The following is a 27212-nucleotide window of genomic DNA, read 5'->3' on the forward strand; positions in this document are numbered from 1 at the left end:
ATCCAGGAGATCCAGGTTCGATTCCCGGTCAGGGCACATGCCCGGGTTGTGGGCTCAATTCCCAGTCGGGGTCTTGCAGGAGGCAGCTGACCAGTGACACTCTCATCATTGATGTTTCTCTCTCTCTCTCTCTCTCTCTCTCTCCCTCTCCCTTCCTCTCTCTGAAATCAATAAAGGTGTATTTTTTAAAAAAAATGAAAAGACAACCCACAGAACGGAAGAAAATATTCACAGATATATTTGCAAAAAAAACCCACAGAATATATTTTATAAGAGTGCAGACCCAGAATATATAAAGAGCAATTACAACTCGAAAATAAAAAGACAACCCATTTTTGAAATGGGCAAAGGATTTGCATAAACATTTCTCCAAATAAGATAAACTAATGGCAAATAAGCACATAAAAAGACACTCAAAAGAATTAGTTATTAGGTAAACAAATCCAGAAGATACCACCTACTAGGTTGGCATGACTAAAAGAAGAGGGAAAGTAAATGTTGGTGAGAATGTGGAGAAATTGGAACTCTCATACATTACTGGTGGGAATGTAAAATGGTTCCGGTGTGAAGAACAGTCTGGTTGTGGAAAACAATCTGATGGTTTCTCAAAAAATTAACCATAGAATTAGCATATGTCCCAGCAATTCCATGCCCAGGTACATACCCAAGAAAATTAAAAACATGTCCACATAAAAATGCATAGAAGAATATTCATAGCAGTATTATTCCAAATAGCCAACAATTGAGAACAACCCAAACATTCATCAACTGATGAGTAGATAAATAAGATGGGCCATATCCATACAACAAAATATTATTTAGCCATAAAAAAGAATGAAGTACTCATATGTGCTACAACATGGATGAATGCAGAAGACATTATGTTAAGTGAAAGAAGCCAGACTCAAAAGGCCACATATTGTAGATTTCGTTTATATCAAAAGTCCAGAAGAGGCCAATTCATAGAGACAGAAAGTACTTTAATGGTTGCCCAAGCAATTGGGAGAGACTGCTAAAAGATTCAGGGTTTCTTTTGGGAAAATATTCTGGAATTCGTGGCGATAGTTGCAAAACAATGTGAATGTACTGAAAGCCACTGAACTTTATAATGGTGTATTTTATGTTATGTGAATTATATCTTTATTAAAATAAGAGAAAACAAACAAAAGCTATGGGGCGTGTCAATAATTATAATCAATATAATTCTGTGTACCCTTAACCCCTCAAACAAATTTTAAGGCAAAAAATGCTGAGGGCCTGAATAAAAACCCAGCATCTTGGGATATGGCCAAGTAGGACCACACTCAAGAGTAACTAGCTGGATGCTCCTGGGAAAGAGAGGGAGAAAAGCATGAAAAGGCTTCTGGTCTTCGATGTTGAGATAACTGAGAAGAAGATGAAGCTCTTCACTGGAACAGGAAAGAAATGAGAAGAAACAGTTTTCCAAGACAGAGGAAAATGGTCAGTCAGTCACTGGACCCACTGAGCATGTGGTTTCAGAGGGGCCCTGAGCAGCCACCTGGGCGACACAGGACACAGGTCTGGGACTCGGAGGAGAGGCTGAGCTGCCCTGGGCAGCAGGGATGGATCCAAGGATCATCAGAACATACACGGTGGAGGAGCCACCCAGCGTCGCGATGGATGGTGAGAATCGTGAGTGGTGAGACCCGGGTGGGAGCAGACAGCTGAGGAGGAGGAAGGTTAGAGAATCAGCACAGAGCGGCGCCAGGGCCCAGGGAAGAGAAGGACGCCAGGGAGGAAGCTGCCGCAGGGCCGAGGGGGCCGCTCCCCGAGCAGGGAGAGCCCACTAGGTTTGCTGAGCAGGGATCGCGGACAACTTTTGCCTGAGTGATTTCAGTTTAAAGTACAAGCGTGCAAAGAATTGCACTTACTTGAGCTTACTTGAATGTCAATATTCAAGCTTAACAAAACAAATTACTTAAAAAAAACACACAAATGAGTAAGGGAAAAATCCTGTCTCACTTGTCCACACAGATCCGCATCCGGTCACCTGGCTTTAGTCACACATTCCCCAGCCAACGACTGCATCCCCTCCTCCTCCCCCTCCTTCCTCTTCCCAAAAAAGGCCTTTATCTCGAATGGATGTGATGACATATGGAAGTGGGGGGCTATTGTCCCCACCTGTGCCAGCCTTGACCAGCCTGAGAATAGACCATTCTACCCTCATTAAAATGACGTTCCCAGAGCCTTTTTAATATAAAGGGAAATGTGGTGCTTCACAGTTCAAGGGAAACGAGAACATTAGCTTCTTTTTACTATAGGATCATAACTATATAAAATGTGCACTACAAAGATGGTGAGAATATGGGCACATGAGCAGTTGCCACTGGCTATTTCTGCAGTATTTGTTTTTTTCCAATTATATGAGCTTTTGGATATGTTCAAATTTTCCTACAAAGAGCATGCATTACTTTTAAGATCAGAAACATGGCAAGGCTGGGAAAAAATGTTTTAATCAAACTCAAAGCAGAAGGTAAGCAGAGATAAAAAAATATTAATGCTAGACAAAGTAAATGCAAAAAAGGTATTTTTATAGATAAAGGGAACATTACATAATAGTAACAACCACCATTAACAATGAAGCGAGGCAGATACAAATCTCTGTTGCCAAAGAAACTGACAAGATACAGAAATCAAACATTATTAAAAACATGGGAAGGAACAGTCATTGTAGAGGTGATGTTAAAACACTATTATCAAAAAGAGTTAAGAAGACAAATTCGTTGTCTATCTAAATACATATAATTGATGTCTGGCAGGAATTCAATTCCATGATTACAGTGTGGGGATCTTTTCAAGTGTACATAGAACATTTACAAAACTCAACAATACTAGTCACAAGGAAAACCTCAATAAAGAAAAAAAAAATGTTAAATTTCTCTTCCCATTAAAGAGAAAATATAGAGGCTAGAGCCAGAGAAAGAAAAGAGAGAAATGGCATTAATATAGTCCACTCCGGGTACCCTAGGTATTTGGGGGCGCAGGGAAAGATGAATGGGAATTAACTTTATGGTTACGATAGACCAAATACCTCTTCCTGCTTTTTCTCACCCTCTGAATACCTTCATTTAACCTGAAGTGCGAACCACTGAAATGGTACTTAACTCAGTAGTTCTCAAAGTGTGGTCCCTGCACCAGGGGAATCACCCAGGAGTTTGTAAGAAATGCAAATCCCTCGGCCCCATGTGGACCTCTGGAAGCTGAACTTCCTCCAGGGCGGGGCTCCAGAAGGTTCCCCTGTGAAAGCGTGTGATGTTAAAGGTATACAAACACCCTGGCTCCCTCAGCTCTGGAGCAGGTTGACTCTGAGGGCTGGGTTTTACACCGGCTCCCAGGGTCCCCCTGGGATGAAGCTCCTGCCACCCACAGTAGTAATCTATATGACACCCCCTTTGAAGGGTGCCTTCTCATCCCAGTCCTACTTCCCACACCCCTCTCCACCTCGCAAATAAGCTAATGCACTCAACTCTTTCTCAGGATCTGTTCCGGGGGAGCCCAAGCTAAGGCAGCTATTGGTGACGCCTGCTCTCACTGAGTGTGCGTTCTGCTTGAGACTGGCTTGACCTTCCATTCCCTCCTCTCTGGCTGGGCTCTGGGAGACTTCTGTGGGAGAGGGAGCCCCACCAGCAGTCCTCACCCCAGTCCAGTCCATTTGCAATTTCCTCTCTTCTCTGGGTTTGCCAGCTCTTCTGTGTGGCACCTACGGCCACTCTGTCTCTAGCCCCTTTCCCAATGGGTCAGCTACCAGCTGGGCCCTGTGGGACAAAGTCCCGCCCCGAGCCTGGAGTAAGGAGGTGCAAGTCATGGGCAGTGTCACAGGCTCCGGCAGGGTACAGGGTGCTGGGGCAGCACTGAGCAGAGCCGCAGGATGTCAGCTGTGAGGATGTGACAGGCACGGGAAACCTGGGGAAGGAGTGGGACTTAGCCAGCAAGTGAGGGGGCTGGATAGTAGCAGGGACTCCCTGCAGGGGTCTAAAAGGACTGCAGAAGCAAGAGGTCTGCCATGGGAGCATAGAGATGCTGCAGAGGGGCACAGTGGGCCAGCCAGGCAGAGACTTTGCCAGATGACTTAGAGGACTCAGGGAACTGAAAACCTCCTTCTCACAAGAAGACTCTCAGTGTCAGTTTTAGAAGAATCTATAGATAATGAAATGGCCAGAGGTCAAGGGAGAAATATAGGGATGTGAAAACTTTAGCAAATGACCCATCTGCCCTCCGAATCCCGAGGCCCTGGAGAGGACAGTGCCCTCAGGGGCACGTTGCTAAATCCAGGCACACTCAGGCCCTCCATCTGGAACTGTAAGGCAGGTTTGGAGGGGCAGGGGGACATCAGCTCTCAGGCAATGAAACATGATAGGATCATCCTGGAGTTCCCATAGATAACCAGGTTTCAAACAGGGCCTGTAGCTCGTCCTGCCACCTCCTGCGTCTCCTAACCAGGAGCACACAAGGTGATCCTTCTATACCCAGTACGCTGAGAGCAAGGGGTTCAGTCTGTCCCTAATCCTGCAGTTGCTCAGAAGATAAGCGTCCATGGCCTTACGCATGCATCCTGGCTGGCTTTCTTTTATGTCATCAGGTATGGGGGTGTCTCTCCGCAGTGAGCACAGCGGCTTCTGCAGGCTACGAGCCAACACAAAGGAACAATTAGCCACACCAACCCCCTTCCCACCTCAACACCAGGCCTTCATCTCCAAGGACCTCAAAGGAGTTTTTGCTACTGCCATCCTGGATTTGCTTGCTTTGTATTTTAAAATTGAACCATCATTCCTCACAGAGCTCAACTTCAAAAGGCCCCAAAACACTGCTCATTTCCATCTATGGTCACTGTGGGCCCAGGGGCCCAGAGGGGAATTCCGAGGTAGGATGAGAGCTGCCATCACAGGACAGAATTTCCCTTGCTCTTCTGCCTCCTAGGAAAGAACCACAGAGATGGGGCTGGGGGTGGGGGGTGCGGAGGAATTCAGCCCTTCGATGTCATCTCCTTCAGTAACAGAAAGAAGGAAAATTAAAATGTCTAGATACATCACCAGTTGTTTATTCTCAGAGCCCTAGACGACTCATGGACTAATGAACCAGTGTTGGCCTAGACATCTTCCTCCAAAACATCTCACATTCCCCAGATACGCCCCAGGAGTAGGGGACAAGGACACTTGGGATCACGCTGGAGGGAAGTGGCATTTCCCCCTGTTGATACTGTGAATTTGCATGTCCCTCTCTAAGAAACCCATCAGTTGGCCACCCCCATACCTTCGTCACTGTTGTCATCCACCAGGATGATTTCCTTCAGCAGGTGTGTCGGCGTGTGGTTGACAGCACTGTGGACCGACCGCAGGATCACCGACAGGGCCTCGTTCACAAAGATGAAAATGATGGATATCTGGGGCAGCTCCTTGGAGTACTTCAGCTCCTTACACCTGGGGAGGAGAGCGGGGGGAGCCGTCAGGAAGGAGGAAGACACAGGGCTGTGGCTGCACACGGTGAGGGTGTCAGCCGAATCCTTGTACACGTCTGCCCAGCATGAACCACTGGTTCCCTCTAAGCCTCTCTCGGTAAAGAACTAAGAGTAAAACTAAAGAGGAGAGTGTTAAGGGATCCAGCCCTGCCTCTCCCAAATTTACCACCCCATATGATCGGGAAGCATCCATCTTGGGCACACATCTACTATATCACAGGCTGCTGCCCACATGTACCCCCGGTCCTGTCAGTGGCCACCTGCCCACCTGCCCACTCCAGAGCCCTGCACTTGCTTGTCTGGAGCGTGCCTGCTTTGACGCCATCTATGCAGAGTGTGCTGGGGTTGACGCACAAACACCCCGACTCCCTCAGCCCTTGAGCGGGTTGACTGGGTTTTATACTGGCTCCCAGGGTCCCCCTGGGATGAAGCTCTTGTTACCCACAGTAACAATCTGCATGACACCCCTTATGGGGGATGCCTTCCCTTCCCAGTCCTACTTCCCCAGTCCCCTTTCCACCTCCCAAATAAGCTAATTCATTCAACTCTGTCTCAGGGTCTGTTTCTGGGGGAACCCAAGCTAAGACATCTACCGCGGAGAACCCTGCTCTCATGGAGTCTGGGAGACATAACACTCCCATGCAAATAATCCTCAAGGAAGCGGGTCTTCTGCCTGGGTAGGAGTGTGCTTCTGACATACCCCAGCTCTTCTCACCAGTATTCCTAGGACCTCCCTGGGGGCAGGAAATAGCACCACCTGCCCAACAGGTCCTCCCTCTTAAGACCCAGCAATTCCCCCCTCTCTGAAGACAGGAGTGAAAGGGGAGAACCCTTTTTACCGAGGCTGGATCAGAGGCAGAGCCAGAGATGGCAGAAGGCCCAAAGAACGTGCTCTGCGTGGCTCAGGCCCAGGAGCATCCCCACACCACACTGGGAACTCGGTTTCATGCTTAGTCTGAGCCCCACTGGAAATACCCAGGGGAAACAAAGCGGGCTGGAATCCGGAGCTCCCGTGTTAACACGAGTTCCCCTTCCCCCTGCAGAGCAGAGTGCGAGGGACCAAAACAAAGGCAAAAGGAGGAAGGAATGGAGTTAGCCAAGCGACGCTGAAGGGGCAGGAAATACGGCTGTTTTTTATGCTGAACAGCTTGGCCTGTGTAGGGCCATATTAATCATGCAGGCAATTTTCTGAAGAAAATAAAGTTTTGTTGCAATATACATTTGTGTCTCCTGGAAGAGACCGTCCAGAGATCCATTGATCATGCAGCCTCATTTTTACCACATGGCTGTAAATTCACTTCTGGGGCTGCCAGGGAGATTAGAATGGATATTGACAGGCTCCTGGGCAGCCAGCGGGAATCATCTCATTTACTGTGAGCTGATCCAAGAGAGGAGGGCACCGGAAGGTCCCTCGGAGCCCCCTCGACTGGGGGCTGGCAGCCATCAGGAGCTGGCGGGCTGTCAGCTGCTCCTCCTCAGCCCATCACTCACCAGCCCGTGCACGTGAGCACTCACGCCTTCCACACCCACCTACTCTGAGCATTCATTCCTGGGGCTGGTTTCTTTGGTCCTTTGTTTTCAACAGCTTCTGGCCTTTGAAATTAAGAAGCAAAAAGGCCAATTTGCACTGTACCTGCACCGTCTTCTCCACCCACAGGCAACGGGGTCATGCTGCAATCAAGACTGAGTCGTGAGGCAAGTCTCCTGGCCAGAGCAGGCAGCGCCCCCCCACCAGCTGAAATGGGAAACATGGGAGCCCCGTGGAATGGGAGAGGGCTGATCCTTGCCTCTTCGTGAGTCAAGGTGGCCATTTAGTAAATCGTGCAGGAATTTCAGAAGTGAGAAATGCTCTGTCAGACTCTGGACATGCTACCCTGGGACATGGCTCGTGTTTCTTCATCTCCTATCAAAATAATCCCCACCATAGCGAGCTCTGGGTGCCTCGCTAAGGTCCTCGTAAGGATCAAGTGAGACCAGCCTTTGAGAGCCCTGTGAAAATGCAATATAACAACTAGTGGAAAGACGCGGTCCACCTGGTTGCCCCCCCATCCTTCCTTCTGGCTACTCTGCTCCCTTCTGTACATTCCCCATCACCACTGGCCAGGATTCCAGAGCTTTCACTCAACCCAGACCCTTCCTGCAGGGCCCACCCAGGACTCTCCTCCCCAACAAAATACCTCAAAGTCTATAGTGGTGTGTGTGTGTGTGTGTGTGTGTGTGCGCGCGCACGTGTGTGTGCGCGTGTGCACTTCCTCTAGCAAAGCAGGCTTGGATCTGGGTCCCAGGAATCACAAATTTCCTTTCAATAACTAGCCAGTAAGCATTAAACAGTCCTTTGTCTGAACAAAGATGGTCTGGATCAACGTCAGTCACTGCTCCAGGCAGGACAGGGCTATGGAGAAATTCAGGACCAGGTTCTTCTCCTCAAAGGGCTCATGGGGAACAGATTCTTGCGAAGCTGTTCTAACAGCGAAAAAAAAGCAGGTAATCATCCAACCAAGTGAAGCCTCTTAGACACCTTACATCTGTCCATCTCACTGTCTGTCCAGCTGTCCCTATGCCTGAGATGCTTCCTTGAACTCGGTAACTCCCCTCAGGTGGTCCCTGTTTCCTCTCCCTCGTTCCCAGTCACCCCAAAGCCCTTGGCATTGACTTCATTCAATGCCGAAAGTGCCTGCGCTCTTGCTTCACTGATGACCAGTAAGGAGAAGAGAGCCAGAAGCCCTGACACCACTGGGAACCCACCAGAGAGAATCACAGTTGAACTGAAAGATCAAGGGTCAAGCATAGAAGAAATCAAAGCCCAAAGAGTGGGCCACGAGTCTCATAAGTGGACCCCTGTCCATGATCCCCTTTTAAGGAAATGACTGATATGACCCCAATGTGGTTCAGATAACAGGTATCAAGACACACTGTGACCCAGTCAGCCAACATGGAAACAAAAAGATGACCCCAAACATCCCCATTATAAAAAATAATTAGATGCGGTGTGGTCCAGGAGACCCAGGAGTTTACAGATATGATAACCAACACACACAGCAGCCTACATGCCAGAAACTGCTGGGAGCCCACATGTCCTGTACTGTCTCATTTAATCCTCATAGTAGCCAGTATTATCATCCCCATTTCACAGATGGGAAAACTAGGGCACAGAGAGGTGACATGGCTTGCCCTAAGTCACACAGCAATCTGCAACAAGAATGCCCAGATATGAACTTCATCATCTGATGTTCAGACTCTTCCAAATGCTCCTGCCAGACCAAGGCCAGGTGTGGTAGCTGCAGCAAACAACCCAGCACACAATTTCTAGCCCAGCTTCTTCCTAGTGGGGGACCTTGGCTAACTTGTTCAGTCTATTTGAGCCTCAGCTTCCTTATATCTGCCCTAAAAGCCCTGACTAGGAGATAGCCCTCTGTGGACAGCTGCACCATGCCTATGGCCTGCTGGGAGCCAACAGAGTACCGACCAGGAGAGTTCCTTTCAAGTGGGATGTGGGTGAGCAGAAGCCAGCCCCCAAACCCAGGATTAATGAGGCTGGTGGGAATGTGGGCAAAGATCCTACTATTCTGGCTCTGAATCTGGGCAGGGTGTCACCTTGGGTGTTGCCCCCAGGGAGTTATCATAAGCTTTTTAACTGAAGGTCAGAGAGCCCCAGGACCTATGGGGCCGGATATGGAGAGTGTATCAGTGTGTGCTCTGGATGGCTGAGTGGGGGCAGTTCTCGGGGGGTGCACCCAGGCTTGCACTCAGGCTCCAGTTCTGTTCCTGGTCCCATTCTTGGCCATCCATCCCTCAGGTTCCATCTGAAGTGAGGGCTCCCCTTCCAGGGCCTGCCTGGTGTCTCTGCATCACTTGGCTCACATGGCCCATCACTGTAAGGGCAATCTGCAGGGTATTCTTGGCTGCTTACTTCAGCCTGGCTCCTGTGCAACGATACCCCTCAGTTTCTGCCCAACATCTGCCCCACCCCAGTGAAGGGACCAATTACCTAGCATTGCCCAAGCTCTAACCTGCTGTCAGTAACCGAGAGTCCTGGGTTTTGACAGCTGAAACACACCCAGGACTCCAACAAGGCCGTTTGTAATGCAATGCAGTAAATGCTAAGTGCCCGACGGCTGTACCTCCACCAGCTGTGATGGATGAGCTGAGGGGGACCAGAGGGGCAGGGAAGATGAGCTGTGAGCTGGATTTGAAAGATGGATCAATGGATCAAACTTGCACGATTAAGGACGGAGGGAGGGGCAGGCAATTAGAGCTCTTCTGAGCACACAGAGACACTGGGGTCCCCTTATTTTTGCTCCCAGGGCCTTCTAGAAGAAATCTGTCTAAGTTTATTTAGAGATGGAGCAGTAAAGAGCCTGGTGTTGGAACCTCAGGCTCACATCCAACTCTGCAAAGTCCTACGAGGCTGATCTTCATTTTCAAAATACTTCAAACTCAGGCATTAGGTCATAAAGAGCCAAGAATAAAAATTCTACAGCTGATGGTGTCTGTGCTCTCAGGGCCAGGCCTCTCTCACCAGGCTCCAAAAGGCAACATGGACTGATATGAGGGAGAGGGACATTCAGGGGTCTAAGAGGAATAGGTAGTTTGAGTGAGAAAACACCACCTTGCCACCCAAGAGCAGCTGCGCTCTAAAGAGAAAACTCTTGATAACTGTGACAGATGTAGGGGGACACCGTCACAGCCACTCCTCACACTCTGCAGGCAAACGTGGAGGCGAGGACTCCTTCCATGAGGGCCTCACCACCATCATCACCTCCATACAACATCACATCCACTTCAAAGTGGACAGTCCAGGTCTCTGAGTGTCTACCTTATAAATTCTGAATGTGCCTTCTCTACGAGAGCAAATCTGGAATGTGCCTCTGTGCCCCCTCTCCCGCACTTCCAGAACTGGCATACCTGTTTCCTGGCCTCAATGGCCACACTCTTCCTTGGCCTGGCCACACCTTCACTGGTCAGCATCACACACATCCAAAGCCCATATTCTCAAACTGAGAGGCAAAAGTGGTCTATCCCCAAGAAAGCAATAGTGAGCCTCAGCCACTAAGTGATAGAATTCATTTTTCAAACAGTGGTATCCAGTCACCAGGTAGAAGTCCTCAGGGAGCAAGGCAAATGTGTGCGACAGTGTTCTCTTGGCTGCTGCCTGAATTCCACGTGGCCATGAGCACTGAAAACACCAGCTTAACCACAGCTGTGGCTGGTGCATGCCAATCCAGCGACACCAAGCCATGAGTTACGACCAACAAAGAACAGAAATGGGGCTCCTCCTTGGAAGCCCCAATGTGAAAGCACCAACACTCCTGAGCCTGGCAATGGCCATGAACATTGATGCAGTGCATGCTGGCAGACACAAAACATCAGAACACCCCCTCTCCCATGCTTTCCATGGCAAACCACTGCCAACAACCTCACTTTTTCTCCATCAAAGAGACAAACTCCTCACTCCTCTCTCTCACGCACTGTGGACATGGGGCTGGACTATGGGTCAGGTCACCATGCAAACAGAACTGCCTGCGATGGTTCATTTTATATGACAATGCAGTTATGCCATGATACCCAGATAGTCAATCAAACATTAATCTAGTATTTTTTAGATGATATTAACATTCAGTTCAGTAGGCTTGGAATAAAATGAATTACCCTACATGATGTAGGTGGGCTTCATCCAATCAGTTGAAGATTTTAAGAGGAAAAAGACTGAGGCACCCCGATGAAAAAAGAACTCTGCTAGCAGATGGCCTTTAGACTCTAGCCTGCAACATCAGTTCCTCTCTGGATCTCCAGCCTGCTGGCGAGCCCTGCTGATTTTGGACATGCCAGCTTTCATAATCATGTAAGCCAAATTCCTTAAAATAAACCTCTCTCTCTTTCTCTCTCTTTTGATAGATGATAGATAGATAGTAAATAGATGGTTGGATGGATGGATGGATGGATGGATGGATGGATGGATGGATGGATGGATGGATGGATGGTTAGATATGCTATTGGTTCTCTGAGAACCCACTCTGATACACTGCCCTATGGTTTGGAATAAAGACTATACCAGATTGAGGTGTCATGTCTCATCAGAACCCTGTCATTCCAATCCTTCGTTCCATCATAGCCTCATACGCCACCTCAGCACAGCCAGGGAGCCTCTGACCCACAGTGAGAGATGACCAGAAGGACAACCTAGTTTGGGTTACCAAAGTGGAATTATCTCAAAGCTTCCATGGCCTTTTCTGGACCTCATCATTGCCCAGGGCTGCTGCATCTCAACCGTCTTCACCTTCAACAGCTACTACACCCTTTTACTTCAGTCCCCCTGCCTTGTACTTCCGACACACCTACTTTTACACCTCAATAAGACCTCTGGGTCCTGGGCCACTCTGATTTCTCTCAGTGCGTTAGCCCTTTTCTGGCTTTGTATTCTCCCAGGCACAGCTAAAATCCATGCACTGCCTGCCCTTCAGCCTTGCCCTGCCTTTGCCCCACCTCATTCCCTTGGCCTTTCTCACCAGCCCCAAAGAGCCCCAGCCCAGGATCATGCGTCCATCTGACTTTCCTCCCCTTCGCACAGGCTGCTGACTCTGCAGTGGAAAGTCCCCCAGCTGCAGCTGCAGCAGTGACAAGACAGATCCAAGATCTCCAGTCCCCATGGGGCCCTTAGTGCTGCCTTGAGCCTTCTGTGTGAGACAGGTAGTAGCCCTTACCCACCCCATTTACTTTCCCCACTTTCCTCAAGCCAGTCTCCCTCTCATCCATAGCATCAGCATAGCACACTTGACAGCCTGTTGGAAATGCACATGCTCAGGCCCACCAGCCCCACTGGATCACAGTCCCTTATCAAGTTCTCCTGGTGTTTCCTCTAAACGTGGACATGTGACCCCCTTCCCTAGACCGACTTCCACCTGCAAACTTATCGACCTCTGAACTCAGCCTTGAAGGAAGCAGAGTCGGGAAGTCAGAGCTCACCCCACACCTGTGCTGTGGACTCCCCAACCTCCTCCCTCCTCAGGGCCTTGCTTCACCCGCCACTCTCATCTCTACCTTCCCTCTCCCTCCACTGATTTTTCCACTCAGGTAACTCAAGTCTCTCCCACTGAATAAAATAAGTCCCTTTCCCATCACCTGTCTGCCCTCTGTCTCCCTCCTTTATCTCCCATTCATTCCACACTCTGACTTCTCATTTGGCTTCTAGTTACCCTACTTTGCTAACACTTCTCTTGGTAAAGTTCCCAGTGACATCTATGTGGCCAGAATCAATGGAAACGTTTGACCTCACCTTAGTTAATGATCATTCCTGCAGCACTGACCACGGCTGCTCCTCTCCTTACACACACAGCATTTACTCTTGGGTCCTGGCACACCCACTCCTCCCCTCACCCCCACCCACTGCTCCCACTGGAGATGTGCCCTGCCCGCTTGTTCCCTTTCTCAGGCTGCCCTTTTCCCTCAGTCCTTCAAATTCCCAAATTCGCCCTGCCCTCTGCTATTCTCACTTCATAAACCCTTCCTGGGTGACCTCATCCAAGTCCACAGCTCCAATCATGACACCGGCAACTTCCAAGCCCGCATCTCTAGCCTGGACCTGCACCGCACCGCCTTCCTCCAGCCACAGTACCCTGTTCATATTTCCCAGAACTGGGAATGCTGGCTCTCAACTCACACACACTTTTCTCTCTGCCTGACACACCCTCCTCCCTCCAGCCCAGCTCTAGGCACCTTCCCTGAGCCTGAGCAGGAGGTCTGGCCCGTCTCTTTGTCGCTTTCTCTCCCTCTGCACAGGACCCTCCAGGTCCTCTCCACTCTCTCCTCTCCCACTGCGGGGCCGCTAGTGAGTCCTTTCTTCTTTCCCCAGCACAATACCTGGCAGATAAATGGTTACTGAAGGTGTGAATGAAAACCCTCTACATTCTCTATCTATTCTCTCTGCTCTTCTTGTGATCAAAGGCCTCAGTCACCTCCCCCCTCAATTATGACATCAGTGATGGCACCTCAACACTTTAAAGATACCATCCTGCACGCGGCTGCCAGCTGTCTGCCTGGATTTACTAATCAGGCCTCAGATTCTGGGGTCAAGTGCATTAACCAGCCCAACACTCTTTTTTTATCTTTTCTCCTCATCAAGCCTTTGCTATAATCCTAGGAAAGAGTGGTATCATTTTTAGCAATAGCAAACCTTGCAAAACAAGATGTGGGGCTGAATACCTGAGATGTGCGAGGCCCTCTTTTAAACCTTTCATTATTAGGGGAAATGGCCACTTTGCTGAGTGGTTTAATTTCCTCTGGCTGAAAGAGCAGCACACCTCGTTAGCTGGGTTCCCACGGAGGACTGTCTGCTCTGGCATTCGAGTCCCTGTGTCCTGCGTGCCCATCAGTGGCATTGGGCCCTTTTTTTATTTTATTTTCATTTTTTATTTATTGATTTTAGAGAGAAGAAACGGTAGAGGGTGAGAGAGAGGGAGAAATCTATCTGTTGTTCCATTTATTTATTCATTCATTGGTTGATTCTTGTATGTGTCCTGACCAGGGATCGAACCCACAACCTTGGGAGAATTGGAACTACACTCTAACCAACTCTAACCAACTGAGCTACCTGGGGCCATTTTCATGAATCAAGAGTCAGCCAGCTCTAAGCACGGCACAGGTTCTTATCCTGGGGCCCACAGAGCCCCAGGAAAACCCTAAGAAATTAAATGCAAGGTGTTGCAAGTATAGGAGTATTTGGTTTTTTCTAGGGCAAGAATTCATACCTTTTGTTGGCTTCTCACAGGAGCACAGTTGGAGGGGATGAACCCAGGCCACAGGGCTCATAGCACCATGGTTAGTTTGCAGCTCCTGATCAAAGACCAGCACCCACACCCTGTTTTCAAACATCGTAGGGTTCACAAAGCTCTCTGCCCCCCTCGCCAGCCTGGTTCCTATAAGCATTTATTTTGGAGTATTCCCCACACCACTTTTGGTTTTTGGACTGATTACCTACTAGCTCCATGGCCTCCTGGGAAGCCCCTTTCTCTAAGTTGAAAAGAGTTGCTTTTCCAAGGACAAGACAATTGTCATTAGTCAGATATCCATGAGACTCAGCTCTCCTTGGCCAGGTAGCAGCTATGCCACTTTCAAGGTATAGTAAGAGGTGGTGACATGGGCAAAAACCCTATCTGTCTCTATCTTCAGGAGGTTTTTTAAGCGCAAGGGGCTGGTTCACTTTCTCTAACCCTCAGTTCTGCCCACAGATCCCTGCTCTGTGCACACTGCTTTCTCTAAAAGAGAAGTGAGGAAACACAAACAGGGCTGGGGCTGGGGCTGGGGCAGGGGCAGCCTTAATTCTCAGCTCTGCAGATGAATCTGTCCTGGTAAGAGGTAACTTATCTTCCTGTATTCAACTGGGGAGAACAGAAAAAGTAAAGAAAAACCCTAGAGTTTTATTAAGTAATGGCTCAGGAACAGAATTTCTGCAACCAATTAAAGGGGAAATGAATGCAGACAGTTTCAGGGCAGAGCTAAGAAAACCTCCGTGGACTTACGACCCGGGAAATGTGCCTAAGTATTAGAACCTTTTAAGGTGAGTCGAATGAGAGGGGACAGCCCCGACTGCTGCAGGAGGGACGAAAATACATTAGGAAATGATGTCGATTGGAAATAATAAATAACTGTACTCCAAGGCCCAGCAGATCCAAAATTTGGTCAATAGGATTCTTCATAGAAACTGAAGGCCACAAACACTGTGTTCCCAGCCAGTCTCGCCTCCCCCCGCCCAGCCCTGCACAGAGCTCCAATTTGGTTCTAAGACTTTTATCCTGTAATTTCAGCACAGCAATGAGAAACACATTACCCAACTAGCTATTTTTCCTTTTAATGTTCCAGCCAAATTGGCGAGTCAGGCCCGTCTTTTTACTGACACCGACCCTGAAAATACTTCTGTTTATTCCCACATCTGGGCTACCACTCTGTCCTTGGTGTTATTGTTGCTACTTTTATTATGTTACCGCTACCCATAAAGTCTTCCCTGAGGCCAGGTCCTCCCCACTCTGAGTCAAATCCCACACACACAAGCTCCTCCAGGCCCAGTTTGGTCTTAACTTGAACCGAAAATGCCTCCTCCCTCCCTGAACTGCTGATGTGATTCAGAAGACTCTGCTTATGCTGTGTGGTAAATGCATTAATGTCCCCATCCTTCCCCTCCATGTATGCACGTCCTTTGCCACATGACTTGGCAGTTTTTCTTACCAAAGCGGCTAAATCTACTTCCCTACACCCGAGATCTGGGCTCAGATGAGTGACTTGCTTTGACCAGTAGAACAAGGCGAAGTGCTTGTGCCAGATCTAAGCATGAGCCTCAGGAGGGCCTCTCATGCCCTTGGCCATCACCTGAGAGCCACTGGGCTAGCCCTCTGGTCCCAAATGAGTGATGAAAAGGTGACCCCTGCAGGATGTGCATGCATGTGTGAGCCCAGCCACTGCAGCAGCTCACTGTGCCAAGAACTTCACCAGGTAGACATCATCTCATTACTTTTCACAATGAGCCAGGAATATAGGTGTCCCTGTTTTGCAGTTGAGAGAAGCAAGAGCCAGGAGAGAGAAAACTGAGCAGTACAAATATGCCTCAATGCTTATGACAGATGGAGGGCAGTGCCTATCCTTCAATTTTAATGTGGATCTTGTATGTATACACCTAAGAAAACTGTCCCTTTATTTTTCATAATGATGATCACAGAATGAGAAATGTCACAAGGGACATTTGTTCAGGATGCTGCGGGAGCTCATTTCTGCCCTGCAAGGAGGTAGATGGGGCCCACCCCACGAAGGTTTCACGGAGGAGATAAAATTTGATCTGGGTCATGAAGCGTGAGTATGTAATTTCCAGGTGAGAGCCTGTGAAGGGAGGTGGGGAGGAAGGATAAACTCTTTATGCAAAATGTAGTGAATAGCATGTGCAAAAACAGAGGAGAGAAGATGCACAGCGCAGCACCAGGAGACGGAAATGGGTACTTCAGGGCGTGACTAGGGTGGGGGTAAAGAAACAGCAGGTACTCTGCAGGCACTTCATAAAATTCAGACTCAATCTTCCAGCAGTGGGAAGCCTCGATATCAAGGACTGCTGAACAGGGAAGTGACATGACGACACATGCATGTGTCTAAATCCCAGAATGGCATCCTTCAAGTTGGACCAAGTGGCAAGGTCAGAACAGAGACCCAGGCTCTCAAAAATGACAAGGAGCTCATTCACTTCAGACTGTGGATCGCAGCCCTAGCTCCTCTGCTCTTCCCATGGCCCCAGGGACTCTGCTCCAATCAGCTCCGGGCAATTTGGGCATTGCAGAGACATCCTCCAAAGGTGCAGAGACATCCTCCAAAGGTGCAGAGACATCCTCCAAAGATGCAGAGACATCCTCCAATGGTGCTCGGGATTGGTTCTGACACTGCGATTCCTCTCCTAGGTCCCAAAGCTCTGGCCCACCTGCTAGCTCTTTGACAGGTAGATCTTTGGCAGGTCTTCTCTACCCACTCCTGAATAAAGACCATAATAAAAAGTACTTCCTTGATCACATAAACTTACAGCTCACTGCATGATTGGTAGAAAATAATGTCTTTCAGTTCAAATCACCAGGACTATGGACAAGGCATTTTATCTTGCAGGCAGCCCCAGATGGAATGGGGCCAGCCTGTGAAATTAAATTTAGGAGGAGCTGGAGGATTCATCCATGGTTGGTGAGACCTGTCAAAGAAGCAGGTGACTTGCCAGACCTGATTTCTCAATTTCCCAGTGGTCTCGGGCATTAGGAGGCCTCCTCTAACCTGGCCCCACCCCTTAAAAGGAAACCCACACAACTTGGAGGTGCCCATCCAGAAATCACCAACAAACATGTCACACATAAGGGCAGCTCTTCCTGTACCAAAAAGATCAGTGGACCAGAGATTACAATGGCGAGGATTGGGATTCAAGGGCTTCCACCAATACCCTTTAGACCCCACACCCTTCATCAACTTATCTCTGTGCTAATACCCAGCTAGAACCGAATCTGCATTTTAGAAGGATACTCTAAAGGCAACAAGGAAGAAGTTTTGAAAAGAGGAGGCTAGGGAAGCAGGAAGATCAATAAGACGGTAACTAGAGCCCATCGAGAGTGGTCCGGTTGGTCGAGCACTGTCCTGTGAACTGAAAGGTTGCCGGTTCCATTCCAGGTCAGGGCACATACGAAAGACAACTGATTGATCTCTCTCTCTCCGTCTCTCTCTCTCTGTCTCTCTCTCTCTCTCTCCAGCATGTCCTTTGGTAAGGATTAAAAAAAAAAAAAGAAGATAAATAGAGTGGTTTTCCAGGAGACATGCACAGGGTTGGGGTCAGAGGAATGAAAGCTTTCTTATTGCCAAAAGGTATGACTCAGGGTAATTAAGTTAGTCATGAATGTATGCACTTAACAACATAGTTTGAAAACATGTAAAGCAGAATGTGTCTCAAAAATCCAAGAAGTAAAAGACAAATTCGCAGTCGTAATGATAGTAACACATCTCTCTCAGAAATCAAAAGAAGCAAAAATATCAAATACATGTATGAAAAGGTGATCAATCTCTGTGGTCATCAAAGAAATGCATCCAAGAGCTATAAGGAAATGTTTCTTTATCCTTCAGGTTGGCAAAACAAATTGAAGACTGATCTTGTACAGGACTGTCAAGTATGAAAAAAGACACACATACTGTTGGTTAAATAAATAGGCAAAGTTCTTTGAAGAGCAAGGGAGCGGCATCCATCAAAATTAAAAATCGACATGCCCAGCATGTCCACGCATAAGACCATGTCAGACAGATGCACGCGAAGCAGCTGTCAGGGGCTACCTTGGTTGAGGAGAGTGAGGTTTGGGGCCGAGGCTTGCAAAGGGGTTTTTTTGGCTCTCTGTATACATCTACATGATCCTTAAACAATGCATTCAACTGTTATTTGTATATTTTCTTTCAATTAAAAAGGACTTTAAAACATATTACATATGGCAGTTAGAAAGTCATAGGAGACGTCTGTAAATTTCAGTACGATGCTTCCTATGATGCGGAGGGGATGGCAGGCAGTGGATTAAGACCATTCCTCCCAGAAGGCTGGGAGCGGAGGGAAGGGAAGGAGCAGGGAAGTAGGTTCAAGGAGAGGAATCCTCACTTGGCATTCAGCCCCAGCAAATGAGTCCCTCTGGTCTTGTGCTCCTACACCCTTGAAGAATCTCCTTCCCTGTTCCGCCAGCAGGCCTGATTGCAGGCAGGAAGCATGTTAAGGTCTAGCAGCTCAACAAATAGCTTTTCAAAATGAGCGTCTTGGCATATCTCTTTCCTTCCTGAGACATTTTTACTCCCTGGCTCGCTGTGCGTACGTATGTGTGTGTGATTGAAAACTGCTTTTTGCAAATGAATAATTGCAAATGGGTTCTAATGAAAAGTAGGTAGCACAATGTCTGCAATACTCTATAAAATGGTCTACTTTGCACAGTGGCCCAAAAGAGTATTTATAGAAATATTTGGCAAAATAATGTTGCTCTATTGGGAATTCCACCCCCACACCAGCACCTCACAGAAGAGGGGCTGGTTGGGGCTGGGTGGGATATTGATGGAGGACACTGAGTCCTGGGAGCACAGGACTGGAGCCAGGGACACCTGGAGTAGGCAAAGAAAAAACTGTGCAGGAGCACCAAAGTTCAAAATGCCAGGAATAGAGGAAGGTGGATCACAAACCTGTGTCTGAGGAGTTAGGATTCACGTATTAAGCCAAGAGTGTGCATCCAAGGTTCACAATATCCAGCTCGATATTTGGGCCAACCAGTGTATGAGCGGGGTAGACAGCCTGGCTGAAAAGGTCAGGAATGAGACTGACCCCAGCCCCAGGTAAAATGCCCCACTTCACCTGACCTGATGAACGTGGAGCCTTCCTGAAGCAGGAGGCTGGTTCCAAAGATGCGTCTTCCTGACCTGGTACAGGAGCTGGTGGTGGCACTGCAGAATCCCCAAATTTGCCTCATGTATTGTCTCTGTGCCTGGGTGAATGTGGTAGAGCCAGCAGGAAAGTTGCAGAAGGTGCAAAATACTAGCAAAAGGATGAGGCTTGCTAGCATAAAAAATCAGATAGTTTCCAGAGACATCAACAGCCCCGAGAAGCCATCTTAAGTGCTGGCAAAAGAGATTTGTACATATGTTGGAACAAGTGTTGGAGGGCACCTCCTGCTTGGATTTCCCCTGCTGAAGTCCAGTAATATTTAGCAGACCTTTCATACTGCTCACCCTGGAGCTCAGAGAGGCCTTTCAGAGCCCCCTGGGCAGCCTATGGACCCTTCTGGTTCTAGCCAGCACTGGGGGCTAATGGGCTTGTTGGGTATGTAGGCTGCAAAGTACTCATCGATCTGGAAAAAGTCAGTGCACCCTGCCTCAATATCAGTCTGGACACCACAGTTCAGCACCTCTGGGAACCTCTTCACTGCATATCCTTAACTTGGCTGAAAGTTACCGCACAGACAGTTCTTTCTGCTGCTCTCCCCACACTGCCTTTTAGTTATAATGATGTTGGCTGGAGCAAAAGCCTCAGGCTTGGGTAAGGCTAGGGAAGGACAGCCTCTCTGCCCTGGGGTATCTGCTCAGGAGGTCTGGCCACCAGAAGCACAGGAGATGGGCAAGTGAAGCCACGTGTAGAATTCCACCCACCTCACCTGGCCAGTGGGAACTCAGCCAGGATGTCTTAGCTCTTGCTCCCGAAAGTGAGAAAAATAAAGGTTGAGAGGCCGGTCTAACTAACACAAGGCTTCTCAGACCTGACTGTGCATGTGAACCACCAGAGGGTTTTGTTAACATGCAGATTCCGACTCAAGAGATTTGGAGTGAGGCCTGAGGTTTGGCATTTCTAACAAGCACCCAACGATGGGGAGGCCAGGGGTGCATGGATCACACTTGGAGTTGTAAAGACTTAGAGCAAGCCTGACTTTGAATCCCAGCTCTTTCACTTACCAGCTGTGGGCAAGTTACTTAAGTCCTCTGGGTGGGGAGTTAGGAGAGGGAAGGACCTGGGAGAAGGAGCGAAGGGAGACTAATTTGAAGTCAGAGAATCAGCCAAGAGGAGAGTTCCAAGCTGGGGAGACGAGAGTGAGAACAGAAAGGTCTAGATCGAAGGGAATGGAGGAGGCAGGGCCATCTAAAATGAAAAGCGTCTAAAATGGCAGCAGTGTTGGCAACTGGCTGCTATAGAGAAACTGGGACGTAATGAGTGTTTGGAAACAATTTCTCTGCCATGAGGGCAAGGACTTTGCCTCACAATCACCACTGTATTTTCCAGTGCCTGGTGCAATCCAGGGCACATCATCCATACTCCAAAAATATTGGTTCAGAGTAAATTAACACATTAGAAATGGAAGGAGACTTGAAGAGCCACTTGTTCAAGGCCCTGTATTCACAGTTGAGGAAAGAGTGCCGCGAGCAGCTGAGATCCACCCAAAATCACGCAACCAGGGTACGATCTTGGAGTCAGGACATGAGTTGCCCTTTCAACAGCTGCAAATTGGCCATGCTTACTCCACAACCCATTGAGAAGGCACTGGGAAGGGCTGGGTGGAGTGTTTCCTGTAAAATACACATAAACTGATTTGTTTTCTTGAAACACTTCTGCCAAGAGAAATGCCACTAAATCAGCATGTTGGCCATAAAAGAAAGCAACAGCAAGTCTTCATCTGAATCACAGAGCCACATGTGATGTACTCCCTTAGGCCTATGCACAGGCTTCAAGGAGGGGAAATGGGATCAATGAATTTCTTTGTTAATCTTGATATTTGCAGGAAGCAAACGAACCGAGTGCTCTGCAAATCACCAGATTTAATCTTCAGAATTACTTATGCTACAATTTAGGAGAGTTTTGTTTTCTGGAGAGATTTGCACACAGCAGGCAGCAAACATTCTAATTGCTGTTAAGTACATTTGGTGTAATATGTTGGGGGAAAATGCAGTCGTTGAATCAGTTAAGCATGAATACACTTGCTCACGGGCAGAATGCAAGTTTGCACACAGACACAGTCGCTGAAGTGTTTTAGTCACAGAGACAAAGTCTCATACAGGAAAGGAGGTTGCTTCTTGTAGACATGAATAGCACCTGGGTCCAGCCATGGTTCAATCTTGTAAACAAAGGTCCCAACAAATTGTGCTCAACCTCATATGTTCCTCTCTGCCCACTCCTGTCTGAGTTCATTTGCAGTCAAGATGCAATGCTATTTGCTATTTATAACCTATATTGTGCTGCAGTCACAAGGATTTGTAACCTGAAGCAGAAGACATTCAATCTATGTTACAGGAGTAAAGCCGAATGGGAACTCAATGTCACAGCTATTTTACTCTGCTAAGTATTACAGCCACACATGCCCACTTCTCCTACTAGATTAAAAACTCCTTGCAGTCAGGCAGCATCTCTTGTTCATTTTCATATCTTTCAAGCTCTTAGCTATGTGTCTACCACAAAGTAAGTAAGCAATCACTATTTGTTGAAATAAATTGAAGATTCTTCCTGAGAATTAGAATGGAAAAGAACAGAGGAAAACATGAAAAGGAAAAGGGACCTTCAAGACCATCTTATGTCATGGAAAATTATATTAGTGGTTTTCAGGTGCTAAAACTTACCAGGAGGGTCACACTGATAAACCTTGTTGACTCCCAAATCACAGTTGAAATGCAAAATTCAAAAAAAATTTAATGATGATCCAATCCTGGGTTGATTTCCATTTATATTGCTCAAACCATTTAAGGTCTTCCAGTCAAGTGTGAAATAATTCATTTAGTCTTGCTACAAAAGCAGGACTTTTTAAAAAACTGAAAACTTTTAGGTAAGTAAATAATTTACCCATAATGAAGAGAAAGCCATATTGTGGTTAACTAACTATTCTGATTAATGGAAAGCCACTAGCTATACCATACATAGGGCCCAAGTTTCAAAGAACTGAAGTATAAGGTTGCAACGTCTGAAATTTCCGTATCTAGTCAATTATCAGCAATTTCATATAACTCAACCAAATACAATGAAAATACTCAAAGCACTAAACAAAACCAACTGAAAACAATCTGATATCTTAGCTGTTTCATAATAACTTTTAGTGAACACTTTTGTTTAAAAAGGAGTTCATCTGCTGATCATTCAGATACGAAGACTAACAATTCAAGATGTGACCTCCACCATCAAGATTCATAAGTAAAAGAAAGAAATGTGACTTCCAGTCCAGATGATTCAATAAAGCAAAAACCCAAAAGGAAGAACAAATTTGTGATGGGAAAGTCACTTCCAAGTTCCTGGAAACATGGCCTTGGGTCACCAGTTATCACTCTAAATATAGCAGACAGACAGGCATAGAAAATTGGTCTGATTCGTATATGACATAAGGTCACCCTGCCAAGACTGGGAGACACAGCAGATCTACCTAATATACAGAAACAAAGAGAGGCAGCAAAAATGCGGGGACAAACAAACATGTAGCAAATGAAAGAACAGGAAAAAATCTCCACACAAAAAACTAAATGAAACAGAGGCAAGCAATCTACCAGATACAGAGTTTGAAACACTGGTTATAAGGATGCTCAAGAAACTTAGTGAGAACCTCAGCAAAGAGATGATATGCATAAAAAAGAATATAGAGACCATGAAAAAGAACCAGACAAAAATTAAGACTATACTAGAAGGTATCAACAGTAGAATAGATGAAGCAAAATCAACAGGGATTTTGGAGACAATGTAGCAAAAACATCCAATCAGAACAGCCAAAAAAATAATAGTAGATTAAGGGACATCTGGGACAACATCAAATGTAACAACATTTACATCATAGAAGAACAGAAAGAGCAAGGGATTGAGAAAATATTTTAAGAAATAATGACTAAAAACTATCCTAACCTGGTGAAGAAAACAGATAAACAATCCTGGAAGTTCAGAGAGTCCCAAACAAGATGAATCCAAAGAGGCCCAAGTCAAGACACATCATAATTAAAATGGCAAAAGTTAAAGACAAAAAGAGAATCTTAAAAGCAGCAAGAGAAAGACAGTTACTTACAAGAGAGCTCCCGTAACACTGTCAGAAGATTTCTCAACAGAAGCTTTGCAGGCATTGGAAAGAAATATTCCAAGTGATGAAAAGGACCTGCAACCAAGACTACTCTACCCAGCAAGTCTATCATTTAAAATTGAAGGAGAAATAAAGAGCTTACCAGACAAGAAAAAGATAAAGGAGTTCATCAGCACCAAATCAGTATTACAAAAAATATTAGACTTTTTTAAGAAAAAGGAGGAAAAAAGAACATAAATATTAATAATAAAATGGTTATAACTAAGTACCTATAAATAATCATTTTAAATGTAAATGGGTTAAATGCTCCAATCAAAAGACATAGGGGAGCTGAATGGACAAGAAAATAAGACCCACGCATATGCTGTCTATAAGAGGCTCACCTCAGATTGAAAAACACATCAGTTGAAAGTCAAGTAATGGAAAAAGATATTTCATGCAAATGAAAATGAATAAAAAAAGCTGGCTTAGCAATACTTACACCAGGCAAAATAGACTACAACAAAGGCTATCATAAGAGACACAGAAGGACATTACATAATGATAAAGGGATCTATCCAACCATAGGATATAACCCTTGTAAATATTTACACACACAACACGGGGGTGCCTAAATTTATAAAGCAAATATTGATGGACATTAAGGGAGAAATCAACGGTAACACAATCATGGCAGAGGACTTTAACACCCCATTGGCATCAATGGGTAGATCTTATGGACAGAAAATCAACGAGGAAACAGCAGCCTTAAATGACCCATTAGACCAGATGGATTTAATTGAATTTTTAGAGCATTTCATCCCAAAGCAGGAGAATATACATCCTTTCAAGGCAGACATAAAACATTTCCCAGGATAGACCACACATTAGGCCACAAAACAAGTCTCAATAAATTTAAGAAGACTGAAATCATATCAAGCAACTTCACCAACCACAATGTTATGAAACTAGAAATCAATTACAAGAGAAAAACTGAAAAACACACAAATACATGGAGGCTAAATAACATACTCCTAAACAATGAATGAGTTAACAATGAGATCAAAGAAAAGGTCAAGGGATACCTTGAGACAAATGAAAATAAAAACAAAACTACCCAAAATGTATGGGACACAGCAAAAGCAGTCCTAAGAGGGAAGTTCATTGCACCCAAAACCACAAAACTCCTAAAAGAAAACACAGGCAGTAAATTTTCTGACATTGCTCTTAGTAATATTTTTTTCTAATATATTTCCTCAGGCAACAACAACAAAAATAACAATAAAATAAACAAATTGGACTACATCAAACTAAAAAGTTTTTGCACAGCAAAGGAAACCACCAACAAAATGAAAAGGCAACCTACTGAATGGGGGGAGATATTTGCAAATGATACATCCGATAAGGGGTTAATATCTTAAATTTATAAAGAATTCATACAAGTTAACCCCCAAAAGACCTCAAAAAAGCCATTTAAAAAATGGGTACAGAAGCCCTATTTGGTTTGGCTTAGCAATGAGAGCGTTGGCCTGCAGACTGAAGGGCCCCAGGCTTGATTCCTGCCAAGGGCATGTACCTCCGTTACAGGATAGTTTCCCAGCCCCAGTTGGAGCATGTGCAGGAAGCAACCAATGGATGTGTCTCTCTCACATCGATGTTTCTCTCTCTTTCCCCCCACCCTTCCACTCTCTCTGAAAAGCAATGGAAAAAATATCCTCAGGTAAGGATTAATAAAACCTACTAAACAAATCTTGAGTCTAAGGTGAACACAAACCAAAATTAAAGAGTTTCTAAAAAATAATGATAATGAAAACAACCACACAAAAGAATTAGACAGAAACTTTCAAACAATAAGAATACTGAAAGACCTTCAAAACTTTTACAATAAAAATACTTGAATTTCTTTAACAGCTCAGAAAGTTAGACAAAGAACAACAAAGTAAACCATAAGGAAATACAAAGAAGCCAATAAAAAATATAAAAGCAGAAATGAATGAGTTAGCAAATAGAAAAATGTTAAGTCCTAATTAATAAACCAAAATTTTAGATTTTAAAGGGTAATTAAGAAAATAAGGCAAACTTTAGCTAATTTAATTGAGGAAAAAAGGGAGAAAACACAAATATATAAAATAAGAAATCAAAGGGGGAAACAAGCATTGAAATAAGATTTTTTAAAAATGAAAGAAAGGCTAATTTGCAGATGTCTGTGCAAATAAATTTGAAAGCCTAGATGAAAAACACAATTCCCTAGGGAAAGGCATTTTACAAAGCTTGACCTCATTAGAGACATAGCCTTTTATCAGACCTATTTCCCCAAAAGAAATAGAGATAACCATCAAGGAATTACTGCATAAAGAAATGATCAGAACCAGATGGTTTCACAGGTGAATTCCACCAAACTTTCAAAGACCAGGTAGTAATAATACTCCCTAAACTGTTCCAAGCTTTGAAAGGGAAAGAAAACTTCCTAATTCATTTTATAATGTATTGACACCTAAACCTCTTATGGACAATACAAAAGACAGAGGGAGAATGAATTACAAATACTGGTGCAAAAGTTCTACATAAAATTTTAATGAATATCTCATTAAGAAAATAATACACTGTGACCTAATGGAATTTATTCCAGGGATGCAAATTTGGTTCAATATTAGAAATCCACTAATGTAAGACACAATGTTAATAGATATGGGAAGTAAAATATTGATGACTATCTCAAGAAAATAGGAATTATGGTGGGGGCTGGGTGAAAAAGGTAAAGGGATTAAGCAAAAAAAACAAACAAACCAATAGACAGACAATAGCATGGTGATTACCAGAGGGAAAACGGGGTGGGAAGAAGTAGACTAGGGTAAAGGGGGGAATCTATGGTGACAGAAGGAGCCTTAACTTGGCATGCTGAACACACAATAAAATATACAGATGATGTATTATAGAACTGTACACCTGAAACCTATATAATTTTATTAACCAATGTCACCCCAATAAAATAAATAAATAAAATTAAACCAAATTTTACAAAGAATTATGTACTTAGCATAGCACAGCTAAAGGCTCATTGAATTCCTGCTTATCAGATATTGCCTAAGCAGACCCACAGGCAAAGGGACTGCATTCATCATGATACAGGTAAGCTATAGCTTACTTAACTTCTTCAAGGTCGTGTTATGAATAGGATTGTGTAACTAAAAAATTCATTTGTGTCCGTAGAGCCTTTGAGAGTTATAAAGAGCTCAATATTATTATCAGGGGTCAAGTGTACAGCAAGGTGCTGCCCAGGGAGGCATATCCATTACTTCATTGTCGCAAACGTATCATTAAAGGAATTTTCACAGAATAATAATTTGCAGTACATGTACTTGAAGCAATTTTGTATTTATTTATTCAATTGAATTATTTATGTTTCTCATAATGAAATGAAACTGGAATAGCATCGGTTCCATCACATTTTCCTTTGCTTTCATTTGGTTTCCCGCATATGACTATTTTTATGCAAATGAGGTTATGATGACATTAAACATTTTCTACTGACTTTCCAAGAACAAATATGTTCCCTCCATATGCCACGGTCTTCCTTTTCCTGCATCCATCCTCAAAGCTCTGTTGGCTGATCGGAATTTCTTCTAAATTAACTCCAGGGGCATTCCATCTGTAATACTGATGAGCCTGTCTCCGTCTGCAGTGCTCACGGAGCGCTCCCATTAATACCT

The 27212-nt window shown here is 45.6% G+C and overlaps 1 protein-coding gene across 1 annotated transcript in view; it reads right to left on the bottom strand.

Moving 5' to 3' along the window:
• Window positions 1–27212, bottom strand: part of GALNT17 (polypeptide N-acetylgalactosaminyltransferase 17) — a 390020-nt gene that overhangs the window by 201544 nt on the left and 161264 nt on the right. Inside the window, exon 3 of the mRNA XM_081131890.1 lies at window positions 5272–5438. Coding sequence (XP_080988016.1) covers window positions 5272–5438 — 167 coding nt within the window. The remainder of the gene's footprint in view (window positions 1–5271; window positions 5439–27212) is intronic.

This window comes from Miniopterus schreibersii (assembly GCF_964146895.1).
Source record: "Miniopterus schreibersii genome assembly, chromosome: 3".
In the NCBI taxonomy this organism is placed as follows: Eukaryota; Metazoa; Chordata; class Mammalia; order Chiroptera; family Miniopteridae; genus Miniopterus; species Miniopterus schreibersii.